The sequence below is a fragment of the Gossypium arboreum genome, chromosome 4, assembly GCF_025698485.1.
Source record: "Gossypium arboreum isolate Shixiya-1 chromosome 4, ASM2569848v2, whole genome shotgun sequence".
In the NCBI taxonomy this organism is placed as follows: Eukaryota; Viridiplantae; Streptophyta; class Magnoliopsida; order Malvales; family Malvaceae; genus Gossypium; species Gossypium arboreum.
In genome coordinates, this window is record NC_069073.1 from 119,874,906 (window position 1) to 119,889,169 (window position 14,264).

The 14,264-nt window shown below is 31.0% G+C and overlaps 1 protein-coding gene across 1 annotated transcript; it reads left to right on the forward strand.

Moving 5' to 3' along the window:
* The first annotated feature begins 7,768 nt into the window (after nucleotides 1-7,768).
* Nucleotides 7,769-9,823, forward strand: LOC128291513 (transcription factor bHLH25-like). Its single transcript, XM_053026607.1, has 5 exons — nucleotides 7,769-7,802; nucleotides 7,980-8,042; nucleotides 8,112-8,531; nucleotides 8,636-9,007; nucleotides 9,599-9,823. The coding sequence occupies exons 2-5, from the start codon at nucleotides 8,007-8,009 to the stop codon at nucleotides 9,671-9,673; spliced, it is 903 nt and encodes a 300-aa protein (XP_052882567.1). The 5' UTR covers nucleotides 7,769-7,802; nucleotides 7,980-8,006; the 3' UTR covers nucleotides 9,674-9,823.
* The last annotated feature ends 4,441 nt before the right edge of the window (nucleotides 9,824-14,264 follow it).

Below are 14,264 nucleotides of genomic sequence, written 5' to 3' on the forward strand. Positions count from 1 at the left end.
GTTCTATCTTAAGCTTGGGCCTTCTAGAGGCCCACTAACATAATTAAACCTATGCCAACATTTACAAATTCCCGAAAATTGGGGCGTTACAAGATTAGCCCGTTATAATCAGAGTAAATGCCCGCTCTAAAACTACCATATTGGATAATCATCGCGATTGGGTAGGAATTGAGATGTTGTTTAAGCCTTATTAATTACATTGACTACACGTAGATAGGATTGAATCTAAAATTTGTTGCAATTAATCTAATTTGAATTAGAAAGTTAGTCTAAAGCTTGTTGTGTTTATATTTTTGTTGAATTAATTAACGTTTTTACGTAAATAATAAAAATTTTATTATTTAAATTGTAAAAAACCCCTAAAATTAATAATTGAAATGACAAAAAAAGTTATTACATAAACGGGTGTTATGCAAATTAGGTAATAGGGTTAAGTACATCAAGTGGACCCTATTTCCGTTTGCATCTGACATGAGTACACCCCCTATAAGGTGCATAATATAAGCTCGAACAGCATGCATCACCTCCCATTCACTGGAAATACTTGGCAAATGCTCAAAACTGGCCTTTAGCCATGAAAACTTCAAACTCGTAATGTAACACCCCCTACCCGTATTCTGAACCTAGAATAAGGTACGAGGCATTACCAAACTTAATATGATCAATCATGTAAAAAAATCAGCCATAAAATTTTTTCTAAATTAAAAACTTTCATACATATGTTTAACGTCCCTTATATGAGCCTACAGGGCCCAAAACATACATTCAGGGTGGTTCGGGACCAAACCGTAAACATATGAAACTTTTACAACACTTAAAAAATTTTCACACTTTGGAAAGTCACACGCTCGTGTTTTCAACCCGTGTAACTCTCTGTTTATAACTTCATCACCCTTTTCAGTCGTACACTTCATATAAATAACAAGAAACGTGTATGGGCTTAATTCTCATTCCATTTCTCATATATATACACAATTTCACGTTATGTAATCATACAACATATATCAGCCATATCTCTGTAATCTAAATATATTTTCATAACAACTTATCTTGATTTCAGACTATTTCATATTTAAGCTTAAATAACCAAAGTATTTGAAATATCATCTTTATGTAAATAGTACACATGAGGTATATAATTCTATAGTTATGAATAAACACATTTATCAAACATTTTCCATATTCATATATCAATGTCTCATGTCTCCATATATCAATAACCGTCATTTTCATGAATTCCGAGTTCAAATTCATAATTATTTGTCTCGTGTTCAATTTATTCCATATCGGAATTTTATTTATTAAAACATTTTAATTATCAATACATATGGACAGTACATTCAAGATGAACAATTATATAATCACAAATGAATTCATTTATCAACCAAGTTCTATACTCGTATCTTATCAACTCGTACTTCCTTGTATCACATAATTCCATGTAGCACTTACCAAACTTTGTCAAATTAGTAAACGTCTTATGAAATTGAGTATTTCGTTTTCTCGATGCCATAGTTCAACTATGGTCTTACACATCTTCACATAATGATGGCATAGCCCAGCTATGGTCTTACACATATTCATATATCGATGCCATAGCCCAGCTATGGTCTTACACGAATCACATATCTCACTGATGCCATATCCCAGATATGGTCTTATATAGTAGCATATATCACACCGATGCCATATCCCAGATATGGTCTTATACAGAAATCACTTGTCACTTGTCACTTGTACTTGTAGCGAAGCTACCACTATTCATCGATCGGTAGCGGAACTACCATTTTCACCGATCGTAGCCGGAACTACCACTTTTCATCGATCGGTGTGAAGCTACCACTTTTCACTGATCAGGTAGCTGAAGCTACCACTTTTCACTTGTCATTTGTCATTGATCAGATAAGTATAGCCGAATCTATCACTTATCACTTTCACTTTTCCTTAATCAGATAAGTGTAGCCGAAGCTATCACTTATCACTTGTTGCCATGGTCCAACCATGGTCTTTTCCTTCAATTCATCTTGTCACTGAACTGAAATGCTCAATTTGATCATTTATTCAATTTTCATGCTTTTACATTATTCACGATTTTATCATCAATACATATGAAATAACACATCATGAAATTCATAAAATTAACAAATAATCACTAAAATTTAGCCATATAAACTCACAAGTTCAATTTTTGTATTATAACGATAATCATAATTTCATAATAAATATACCAAATAAAACATTATATCATTTCTAATCCAACACTTATCGATTATAATCGGGCATGTGATCAATTTATACACGAGTCATTCATATATTTTTGTATATTTTCCTCCTCCTCCTCTCCATCCACATCCTTAGTATAAACAACACACTTGTAGGTAACATTATCCATAATTTTCACTATCTACTTATGTGAATATTCAAGCTGTCCATCTGTGTCATAGTCACTAAATTATTTTTATCTTGAGTTAAAGAACTCCAAATTAACATCCATAAATTTTCTCAGAAACTAGACTCATATTTCTTCTTACCATAAAAATTTCATAATTTTTGGTTGGTCCAATTAATACAGTTTATTCATTGAAGTCTCCCCTGTTCTGCCGTCTGACAGTTCCGACGCTTCTTCACTAAAAATTAATTATCTCTTGTACAAGATTCGAATGATGTCCTCGTTTGTTTCTATTGAAAATAGACTCATTCAGAATTCTAAACATATAAATTTAAGCCTCTAATTATTTTTATCCAATTTTTGATGATTTTCTAAATTCAGAACAGGGGAACCCGAAATCATTCTGACCTTGTCTCAAAAAAGCTATTGTATCTCATGATTTACAATTCCATTGCTTACATAATTTCTTTTATAAGAAACTAGACTCAATAAGATTTAATTTCATATTTTATTCATCCTCTAATTCGATTTCTAAAATTTTTGGTGATTTTTCAAAGTTAAACTACTGCTGCTTCCCAAAACAGTTTTAGTGCAAAATATTGATTTCCATTTTACCCCAAATTTCACAATTCATACAATTCAGTCCTTGCTCAATTAACCCATCAATTAAGATAATTTTATAAATTAATACTTTTTCTACACATTATAAGTTATTTCATAACTATTGAAATTCATAATTTCCACATAAAACTCTAACTTCAAACTCTTTTACAATTAGGTCCCAAACATTCACTTTCTATTCAATTCTTTCAATAAAATCAGAATATAAAAAATTTAAAGCTCTAATTCCATGCCAAATAATCATATACTTCCAACACTCATCCATAACAACTTCAAAAATTAGACATGGAATCAAAAACTAATGAAATAGTAAGTTGGACCCAATTGTAAAAGTCCAAAAACATAAAAATTTCAAGGAGAAAGCAAGAATTAAACTTACATGAAGCTAGAGTATGAAAACCAGCTTGAACCCTCCTCCATGACTGTTTTTCAGCTGATGAATATGAAGAGAAATGAAGAGAATTCTAGATATTCCAATTTAGTCCCATTTTTATTTAGCCAATTTTGTCAATTTTCCAATTTTACACTTATTTCACCCATTTCCTGATTTTTCTCAGCTATTGCCGTCCAAAATATCTCCTTTGGGCTTATTTTCACTTTACGTCCTTCCTCATTTGACAATTGAGCTATTTAATCCTTTTAGCAACTTTTACACCCTTTTCAATTTAGTCCTTTTTATTTAATTAACCACCCAAACGTCAAAATTTTCTGACTAAATTTTATTACTACCTCACCAACACTCCATAAATATTTCTAAAAATATTTATGGCTCGATTTATGAAGTTGAGGTCTTGATACCTCATTCTCGACCCAATTTACCTAATTAATTCTTTTAAATCACCAAATTCACTAATTCAAAAATGCTTTTATATTCACATTTGACTCATAGGTATTAATTTATTAAATTTTCAACTCACCCATCGGATTTAGTGATCTCAAATCTCTATTCCTGATACCACTGAAAATTAGGCTGTTACACGTAAAATTTCCCTCACTTGGCTAGCGTCCAAGTAAGTCAGCAAAGGGTAGCCGACCTAGAGATAGGAATTACGCCCATGACTACATTCTCGTCGATGGGGAGCCCGAGCTGCAGTGCAACATTCTTTAGAGTGATGGTTTACTCCCCGCACGGTAAATGAAATGTGTGGGTCTTCGAACACTATCGCTCGACTAAAGCGGAAATCAAGTTGTATCACAGATCAAAGGTCCAGATCAATGCCGCTGATCCAAACCCAACTAACTCCAAGTATGGCATTAGGAGTTCATCTTGAAGAAACCCTAAACTATTAACACAACCCCTTAATGCGCGGTACGGGCCCTGACATTATTAAATTAGCAAAATAGTTAATACAATATAATTTAATTCTACAAATAACATGAGTGTCAAATAAAAATTTCATTACCATCTCATTAATAATACTTGATATTTGATTATTATTATTAATCAAAGAACCCATTTGTTGCAAATCTGCGATAAAAAAAATGAATTCATTTAATTTGTTGCAAAAATACAATAAATAATTTGAATTTTAGAAAGCAGAAAAACACGGTAAATATCTCATAATTTCCCATAATTTACCTAAAATAAAAAAATTATGTTAGTTTACAATAATAATATAATTAAAATAAATATAAACTATCTAAACATAAAAAACATACAATTAAAAAAATAAAAATAGAAATAGAAACATACTTGATTAGTTTCTTTCAAATAACCTATAAAATTATATAACAACAAATTTAATCAACATTTTAATAAATCAATAAAATTTTCAAATAAATAAAAAAATAAAATTACATTATATACAAATTACATAAAAAATCACAAAACACTAAACTAAACATTAACAATTTATATAACTTAATCATAAATTATTAACAAAATAATTATAAAATTATTTTTAAAAAATTAAATTACCAAAAAATCACAAAATACTAAACTAAACACTAACAATTTATATAACCTAATCATAAATTACTAACAAAATAACTATAATTTTTTAAAAAAAATTACATTACTAAAAAATCACAAAACCCTAAACTAAACACTAACAATTTATAACCTAATCCCATAAATTACTAACAAAATAAATATATGTAACATTTTTAAGAAGAAATTACATTACTAAAAATAAAAAAGCACAAAACACTAACAATTTGTAACCTAATCATATACTACTAGCAAAATTAACTATAAAATTATTTTTTTAAAATTTACATTACTAAAACTCACAAAACACAACAATTTATAATAAATTACTAATAAATTATTTAACAAAATAATTTCACATTAATAAAAAGCACCAAATACTAAACTAAGCACAACAATTTATAACATAATCCTAAATTACTAACAAATTAATTTTAAAACAATTATAAAAAAGTTACATTCATAAAAAAATTAAACCAAAACCTTAAACACTAAACATAAACAATTTATAAATAATAATTAATGACAAAAAATTTCATAACATCTTAATTAAACTCTTTAAATTAAAAACAAAATTATTTACTAAAATAATACATTACTTTTTTTTTCTTTCTTCTTCTTCTTTTTTTCTTCTCCTTCCTCTCTTTTCTTCCCGACACACCGGTGCTTCATCTTGGGGGACCATGCTTATAAGGTCCCCATTTCAATTTTTTTTTTCCCTTTTGAAGGGACTAAACATTGACTTGGCAGTGTGTTGTGCATAGGGGCAGGAGAAGGTTGAGACGCCGGGCAAGTGACGTGCAGGGGTGAGGGGACTGGTCACTCCAATGCCACCTACTTGGCAGGTGTGACTAGTGCCGCCAGTTCAAGTGGCGTCACACGTGCGGGTATTTTTAACCCGTATTTTGTCCTGGTATATATATAAATATTTTTTAAAAATAAAATAATAATATTTTTTTAAAAGTAAAAAAAATATAAAAAAAGGTGGTGGCGCCTATGAGAAAGGCTCCACCCAAAAAAACATACTAGTTTGGTAAATAATCCTATTGACAGCGTATTTCAATATTTAAATTTTTTTATATTATTTGTTTAAATTAACCACGTATTAATCTTCAATGCTTTGTTGTGAATAGAAGTGAAATGTTTCGCCCAGCAATACAAAACTCTGATGACTTCCTTCGAATTCATTGCTTTTCCTTGAAAGATGTACAAGTTGCGATTTTTCCAAATGTGCCACAAAATTATCCCAAAGAAACAGGTCCAGTCTGAATCACTCAAGTTATTGGCCTTATTGACCTGTAAATTCGAAATCAGCCAATTTGAAATATTACCAGCAAAGAAACGCCTAATATGATTGGGAGGAATGACTTGATGCCAAATTTCCTTTGCATAGGAGCGATTCCTAAGGACATGTAAAATATCCTCAGTAATATGACCACAAAGATAGCAAGACTCATCCTGCATAATACCCCTTCGAACCTTTTTAGAATTTGTTAAGAGTCGTTGTTTAAGGAGAAACCAAATAAACTGCCTACCTTGGTGAGGCCCAGATATTTTTTAAATTTTAATCAAGTTTTTTTATATTTATAAATATTTAATTCAAGATAAATTACATGCTTATACTATTTTGAATAAAAAGATAAATTAAATTTTTAGTCATTAAATTATGGGTAAGTTACAATTTGGTCATTGAACTATTCGCAAGTTTTCATTTAGGTCATTGAACTATTCAAAAGTTTTTTTTTTTTTTTAAAGTTCCACCAGCGAGCTTTAAACGATGATTTGATGATCGGTACATTAGATTAGTATCCATCGATGAGAAGAACATACCTTAGATCCAAGTGGATCTAATAGTCAGTGTTAGAGTTTAGAGAAAAAAGCTGTTTGAATTTTGGTTATCGGATTTGTAACGTCCAAAGATGTTTCATGAAAAAAATTGAACTTTAAAAGAGAAGGGGAAAGAGAGCTTCCGATTGGTGTATGCAGTGTGAACAGAGAAAGCCATATAGCATCAATTTTAATCTTTTAACAACTTGGGTGACTTAAATGAAAACTTTTGAATAGTACAGTGACCAAATTGTAACTTTTTTAGTTAAATGACGAAAACGATAATTTACCTATAGTTTAATGTCTAATGGTGTAGTTTACCCTTAATAAAATATGTTAGTTTTTCTATTGAATTTTCATTAGGTGGAATTGGCTTGAGCCTTAATTATAAATTTCAAGATTATTTTTCGAACTTAATATTTTTGTTCAATTCCTTATAAATATTGACTAGACTTTCGAGTTTGGACAAGCTAGGTGAAGAATGTTATTGCTTGCCACAAGTATTTTTTGGTCAAAATGAGTTGTTAGTCTCTGTACTTTGATAAAATTTGAGATTTAGTTCTTATACTTAAAAAGTTGAAAATTAAATTTTATTACTTTTCTGATTTAAAAATCCCAATTCAATCATTAACATTGTTAGTATTTTCCATCAAAATTTGTTAATTTGACATGTTCATTATGCTATATCCTAATATGACATGGAATATAATTGATGGAAAATAAACATATTAAGTTGACAAAATTTGGCATTAAATACCAACGAGATAATGGTTGGACTAGAATCTTTAAATTGAAAAAAAGTAGTAGGGTTGAATTTTTTTAGCTTTTTAAGTATAGAGGTTAAATTTCAATATCTATAGAATTACAGGGACTAGCAAGCAAATTTAACCCTTTCTAAGTATAGAGGTTAAATTTTAATATCTATAGATAATGATTTACCCACGAGACACCCAGTCCCAAGTGACTTGGACTATATAAAAATGGTAAAGCCCTAAAAGTTTGTTGACATTAGAAAAGCTTTAACAATCATTTAAGGTGAGAAAAAAATTAGTCAACACCAACATTTTTGTGGATCTGTTCATGAGAATTCTTTCCTTTTCTGGTTTCATTTTGCTTTTTAATCCTTGAACTAGTTTAATTGTTTAATCAGTCTACATTTTTGTGTTGAATTGTCATATGCATTGTTATCTTTCAATGTCTTTTCCATGTCAGAATATACAAGAACAACATCTTTCTTCAATGGAGATTCCACCAATTGGAGAGTTGCCTGAAATGGTAAACCTTTTTTTCCTTATTATGGAACTTCTTTATGCCATTAAATTAAAAATCTCAAAATCCACACAGGGTTTAATGGAGAATCCTAACATATTCAACCAATGGCGTATTGATGAACTCAGCGTCCTCCCAGTTCCAGTCCCAGTATCAGCTTCTTTTGGAGACAATTCGCAGCACTACGAAGCTTCATCTTCTAGGCCTGCCACCATTGATAGACCTCAAAAACAGCTTAAAATCACCAACGGCCGCAATTCATGCAGAACCCATATTTTAACTGATATTCAATCTTCTTTTTCACCACACACTCTCCCTTTTCCCAGTTCCAATTATAACCCTTTTGGTAACCAAAATTTTTTGGTTAAAGGTTACCATGACACTAACAATAGAATTTCTCAATCAAAAGATCATATCATGGCTGAAAGGAAACGAAGAGAAAAGCTCAGTGAGAAGTTCATAGCTTTATCTGCTTTAGTTCCTGGCTTAAAGAAGGTATATGTATGTATGTATGTATGTATGTATGTATGTATGTATGTATGTATGTATAGTGTAAGTGCAGTTTAGTTATATAGATCAATGAGACTTTATATTGGCAGATGGATAAGGCAACAGTGCTTGGAGATGCTATAAAGTATATGAAACAATTGCAAGAGAAAGTGAAGACACTTGAAGAGCAGGCCAGGCAGAAATCAATTGAATCTGTGGTTTTTGTGAAGAAATACCAGCTCTTGGGTGACATTAATGATGAACTTTCAAGCTGGGATGAAATTTGTGCCCCATTTGATGAGCCATTACCAGAAATCGAAGCAAGGTTTTGTGACCAAAGTGTTCTCATAAGTATTCATTGTGAGAAAAGGAAAGGGTTTCCTGAGAAAATCATTTCTTCAATCGAGAAATTTAACCTAACAGTCATCAACAGCAACGTAATGACATTTGGGAGTTGTGCTCATATCACCATTGTTGCTCAGGTACTTTGATTCCAGTATATATATATAGGAAACCATTAATGTAAATTTTTGGTAAAAATACCTCTACAATCCCTCTCAATTTCAATATTCAGCAAATTGGTCATTCTCAAAAAATCGGACCAATTTAATCTCTTTCAATTCTAAAAGTGAGCAATTAAGGACAATTAATCAAGGTGTTATGTCATTTCTCAATTGTTATAATTTTGAATAGTATAATAACAAATTTAACCCTCGATATTTAAATATTTTGTCAATCTGATTTTGATTCTAAAAAGTTCAACAAATTTAGCCTCATCATTTATACATTACACAAATGTTGTGGGTTAAATTTCTTAAATCATGACCAAATTGATAAGATGTGTAAATTTTGAGGAATAAATTTGTTATTATATCAATTAAAATTATGTAAAATTGATGGAAAACATTAATGTTGTGATTAATTATCCTTATTTGCTCACTTTTGAAACTGAAAGGGATTAAATTACTTTGATTTTTTTAGAGGGATCAATTTACTCAATACCAATATTCAGAGGGACTGAAAAGGTCTTTTTACCTATTTTTTCTTCAATGATATTCATATTTTTTTTGCAGATGGATATGGAATTCTGCATGACAGTAAAGGAGCTTGTGAAGAACCTACGTTCATCTTATATATTTCTAGTGTAACAAACTTCTCTTTAGAAGATCGGAATTACATATATTGTTATGAATGCTATTAAGTGGATATTCAATCTTTCACTTTTTATCTTTCTTTAACTTTTCACATTTCAACTCCTTGTAACCTTTTTCCTATTTATGTATTATGAAATGAGAGTCTAATCTCCTATATATATATATATATATATATGTAGGAGTATACTACTTGGAATGATGATGAAAATGAAGAGAAATGCAATAGAAATCCTCCTTATTCTCATCTATTATTATTGCGTTCTTTGCATTATTATTATTATTATTATTATTATTATTTCATAATACGTTATCAACACAAGTGCTTAAATTAATCCAAGAGCTTTGCAATTTTCATTAGTTTGGATCAAGGTATGTAATACATTTATCATGATGTCCATTATGATAAAATTACTTGTAGTTCTACTAACCCGGTAATTTGTTAAAACTTCTAACATAGGCAAATTTACTTATAATTTATTTTGTGACTAAATTGTTGTAATTATCTGAATACTGTTTTGTTATGTTATGCTTGAAAGTTTTGTTAAGGGATTACTTATGTTTGCTTGAAAGTTTGTTAAGAGACTACTTATATTTATATTAAATTTACATTGTAGTTGTATCATTAATGTCGAACCTTATAAAACTTGAATTTTTGGCTCTTGATATTACTGGAAAGAACTATTATCCTAGATGTTAGATACTGAAGTACATTTAGATGCAAAAGGCCTTGGTGAAATTATAAATGAAGAAAATGAAACATCTAGTCAAGATAATGCCAAAGCTATAATATTTCTTTGCCATCACCTCCATGAGGGATTAAAGACTAAATATTTCACTGGTAAAGATCCACTTGTCCTTTGGAATAGTCAAAAAGAAAGATATGACCACCAGAAAACCGTAATACTTCCTGAAGCTCGCTATGATTGGCTGCATTTGAAATTAAAAGATTTTAAATCTGTGTGTGAATATAACTCAGCTTTGTTTAGAATCACTTCTCAATTGAAATTATGTTGAGAGAATATAACTGATGAGGATCTGTTAGAAAAACATACTCCACATTTCACACAAATAATGTTGTCCTGCTACACAATATCATGAAAAAGGTTTTAAGAAATATTCTGACTTAATATCTTATGTTCTTGTGGCTGAGTAAAATAATGAACTTTTAACGAAATATCATGAGTCACATCCAACTAACTCTACTCTATTCCCTGAAGTAAATGTGACATCATACAGCAGAAAGGAAAAAGGCCACGTTAGCGCATGGCCTTGGCCATGGTCATGGTCACAGTCATAGTCGAGGATGTGGACGAGGTGGTCATTTTAGGAATGCCCACCAGAAGCGGGATCATAATGATGGAAAGAATGATAAGTATACAATTGGGAAAGTGAAATGTTTGTGTTACCGTTGTAGCGGTAAAAACCATTGGTCCCGTACCTGTTGTACACCAAAGCATCTTGTGGAACTATATCAACAATCATTGAAGGATAAATAGGAGAAAATAGAGATAAATTTTGTTTGTGAGAATGACGAAGATGATTATGGCATTGTTGATACAACTCACTTGGAAGCTGTTGATTTCTTCACCACCCCTAAAGGGAATAATTGATCTTTTAATTTCATTATTATAGTCTTAAAGAATAAATTTTGTACTAGTTTGTTATGTTATTAACAACACGATTATTATATTATGTTTTGAATCATTTACAAAAAAAATTATATTATTTAAAAATTTATGTGACATTTATTTATTTTCTTTGAAGAATATGAATACTTCTCAAATTCAATTACAGATAAATGGTGAAGACATATGCTTAGCAGACGGTGCAACTACTCATACTATACTTAAGAATAAGAAATATTTTTCTCATTCAACAATGCAAAAAAGCTAGTGTGAGTACTATATCAAGTAGTACCAAAATCATAGAAGATCCTGGAAGAGCAAATATATTGTTGCATAGATGAACTAAGTTTCAAATTAATGATGCGTTATACTCTCCTAAGTTTCAAAGAAATTTATTGAGTTTTAAAAATATTCACCATAATGGATATCATATTGAGACAATAAATGAAGGGAATGATGAATATCTTCACATTACAAGTGTGATTCAAGGAAATAAACATATTTTGGAAAAATTGTCTGCACTCTCCTCTAGTTTGTACTATACGAGAATTAGTACAATTGAAGCACATGCTATAATAAACCAAAAGTTTACTAATGACTTTATTATTTGACATTACCGGTTAGGCCATCCTGGTTCAATTATGATGTGAAAAATTATTGACAATTCATGGGACACTTATTGAAGAGCCAACAGATTCTTCAAGCTAATATTTTTTTTATGTGATGCTTACTCTCAAGGCAAATTAATCATTCGACCATCACTAGCCAAGATAAATTATGAATCTATCACTTTTCTAGAATGGATACAAGGAGATATATATGGACCAATGCACCCTCGTGTAGACCATTTAAACATTTTATGATTTTACTCAATGTTTATACTAGATGGTCATGGTATCCTTGTTATCAACTCAAACCTAGAATTTGTAAGGTTATTTACTTAGCTGATCAAATTACGAGCACATTTTCCAGATTTCTCTATCAAGACAATTCGTCTTGACAATGCTGGTGCATTTACTTCCCAAGCTTTCAATGATTTTTGTATGCCTATTGCAATAAATGTTGAACATCCTGTAGCACATTTTCATACACAAAACGGTCTTGTTGAATCATTAATCAAACGCCTTCAATTGATTGCATGACTATTACTTATGAAGTCAAAACTTCCAATTTCTGCTTGGGGCGTGTCATACTACATGCAGCATCACTAATTCGAGTTAGGCCAACAAGTTATCATAAGTTTTCTCGTTACAAATGATTTTTTGTTAGGAACAAAATATTTCTCATTTGAGAATTTTTGGATATGTTGTATAAGTTTCGATTGCTCCACCACAACACTCTAAGATGGGTCCTCAAAGGAGGTTAGGAATATATGTTGGACATGAATCCCCATCAATAATAAAATATCTTGAGCCATCAACGAGGAATTTATTTATCGCTCGATTTACTAACTATCATTTTAATGAGTCAGTTTTTCCAATGTTAGGGGGTGATGGCTGTCGATTCCACCAATATAAACCTACACCTAATTTGCAAATTAAAGTAGTATATGGAGTAGGGTCGATCCCACAAAGACTGAGTTTACTGAAAATTGCTTATATCTCGACTAGATTTATGTCTGGGCAGTTGTCGTGCCCGCGATATTTAGGGGGGAATAAAATATGAAACCTGAAATAAACACAAAAAAAAATGTAAAAAGTAAAAGATGAAATAAGAAAAACAACGAAGTAATATGAAGAAAAATCAATTAAACTTAGCTCAGCCTCAAGCACGGGCTTTCCCGTCTTTGACCCGATCTTCGAAATTAGGTGAACTCCTTTTTTTCAATAAGCTAGTTATAGCTACCAAGGACGTCTCGGACACCAACTCTTCCTTGTGTAAATTAGTTATGGAACGTCCTATAACTAACCCTTACCGATTGAACAACCTACGAAACGTTCGTGATTTAGAACTTCGGCAGCTTTGTGTTCTAGAAGAGCCTGGCTCGAACCAATGCCCTTAAACGTTGGGACATTTAAATTTGGTTACTACTTCCCTTGGCGGAACCAAACAGCAATCCCCACTTGGCATGCCAATGTGTTCACGGAAGACCAATTAGACAATCGATCCTTTCAGAATTCCAACTGTACGTCTAGCCACACTAACTCAAACGACGTCTTTTTTGACTTAGTATTGACTTGACTTTGTGAGTTGACGAAGTCATACTCTTAATCCAGAGAAATAATAAATATCGAAAGTTGGGAGTTAAACAGCTCGGGTTCGAAACTCACGGATTTTTTGACGGGGTTAACACCGGCTTAAAGCTGAAAGGGGTTTAGTGTGGCATGAATTTAATCATGCTTGAAGGTTATGGATTGTGTTTTGGCTTTGTGTGAAGGATGATGAAATTTTGGAAAGGAAAGGGGACTTGGATAGCAATTGAACCAATTTGGGAAAAGAAACAAAACCAAATGAAAATTGACAGAATGCTAAACTTCAATTTGAAAAGGGAAAATGAGAGTATTTCTATTCCAAATAGAAGTAGGAATACAAATACAAGAGATGATTTTTCTAAGAACTAAAAGCCCCCTATTTATATAGATAGGGATTACTAAAAATAGCTTAATCCTAATAAAATAAAATAATAATAATAATAATAAAACAAAATAAAATAATATCTTCTATTTTTAGCTATTTACAAAGTCAAATTTTGATGTTATGTCCTTGGCTTTCCCATCTTTATGATTTGGCCCCAACTCAATGATTTGTCCTTCAATTTGGCCCCCTTTTTTCCTCGTCTTTGACCAATTACATCCCTGACAAGATTAAATCATAAAAACACCAATTAAGCAGGGATTAATTCAGAAATAAACCAATTTAGACACATGAATTATGTAAATTAATGTGTTTATCAACTCCCCCTACTTGGCTCATGCTTGCCCTCAAGCATGTTGTTCTTTCAAACATTAAATTTATTCTAC

Bases quoted from the DNA above. Each gene is read 5' to 3' on its own strand.
- LOC128291513 (XM_053026607.1), top strand. From the start codon at position 8,007: ATGGAGATTCCACCAATTGGAGAGTTGCCTGAAATG. The intron at 8,043-8,111 runs GTAAACCTTTTT...AAATCCACACAG, and splicing joins TTGGAGAGTTGCCTGAAATG to GGTTTAATGGAGAATCCTAA. The intron at 8,532-8,635 runs GTATATGTATGT...TTATATTGGCAG, and splicing joins TAGTTCCTGGCTTAAAGAAG to ATGGATAAGGCAACAGTGCT.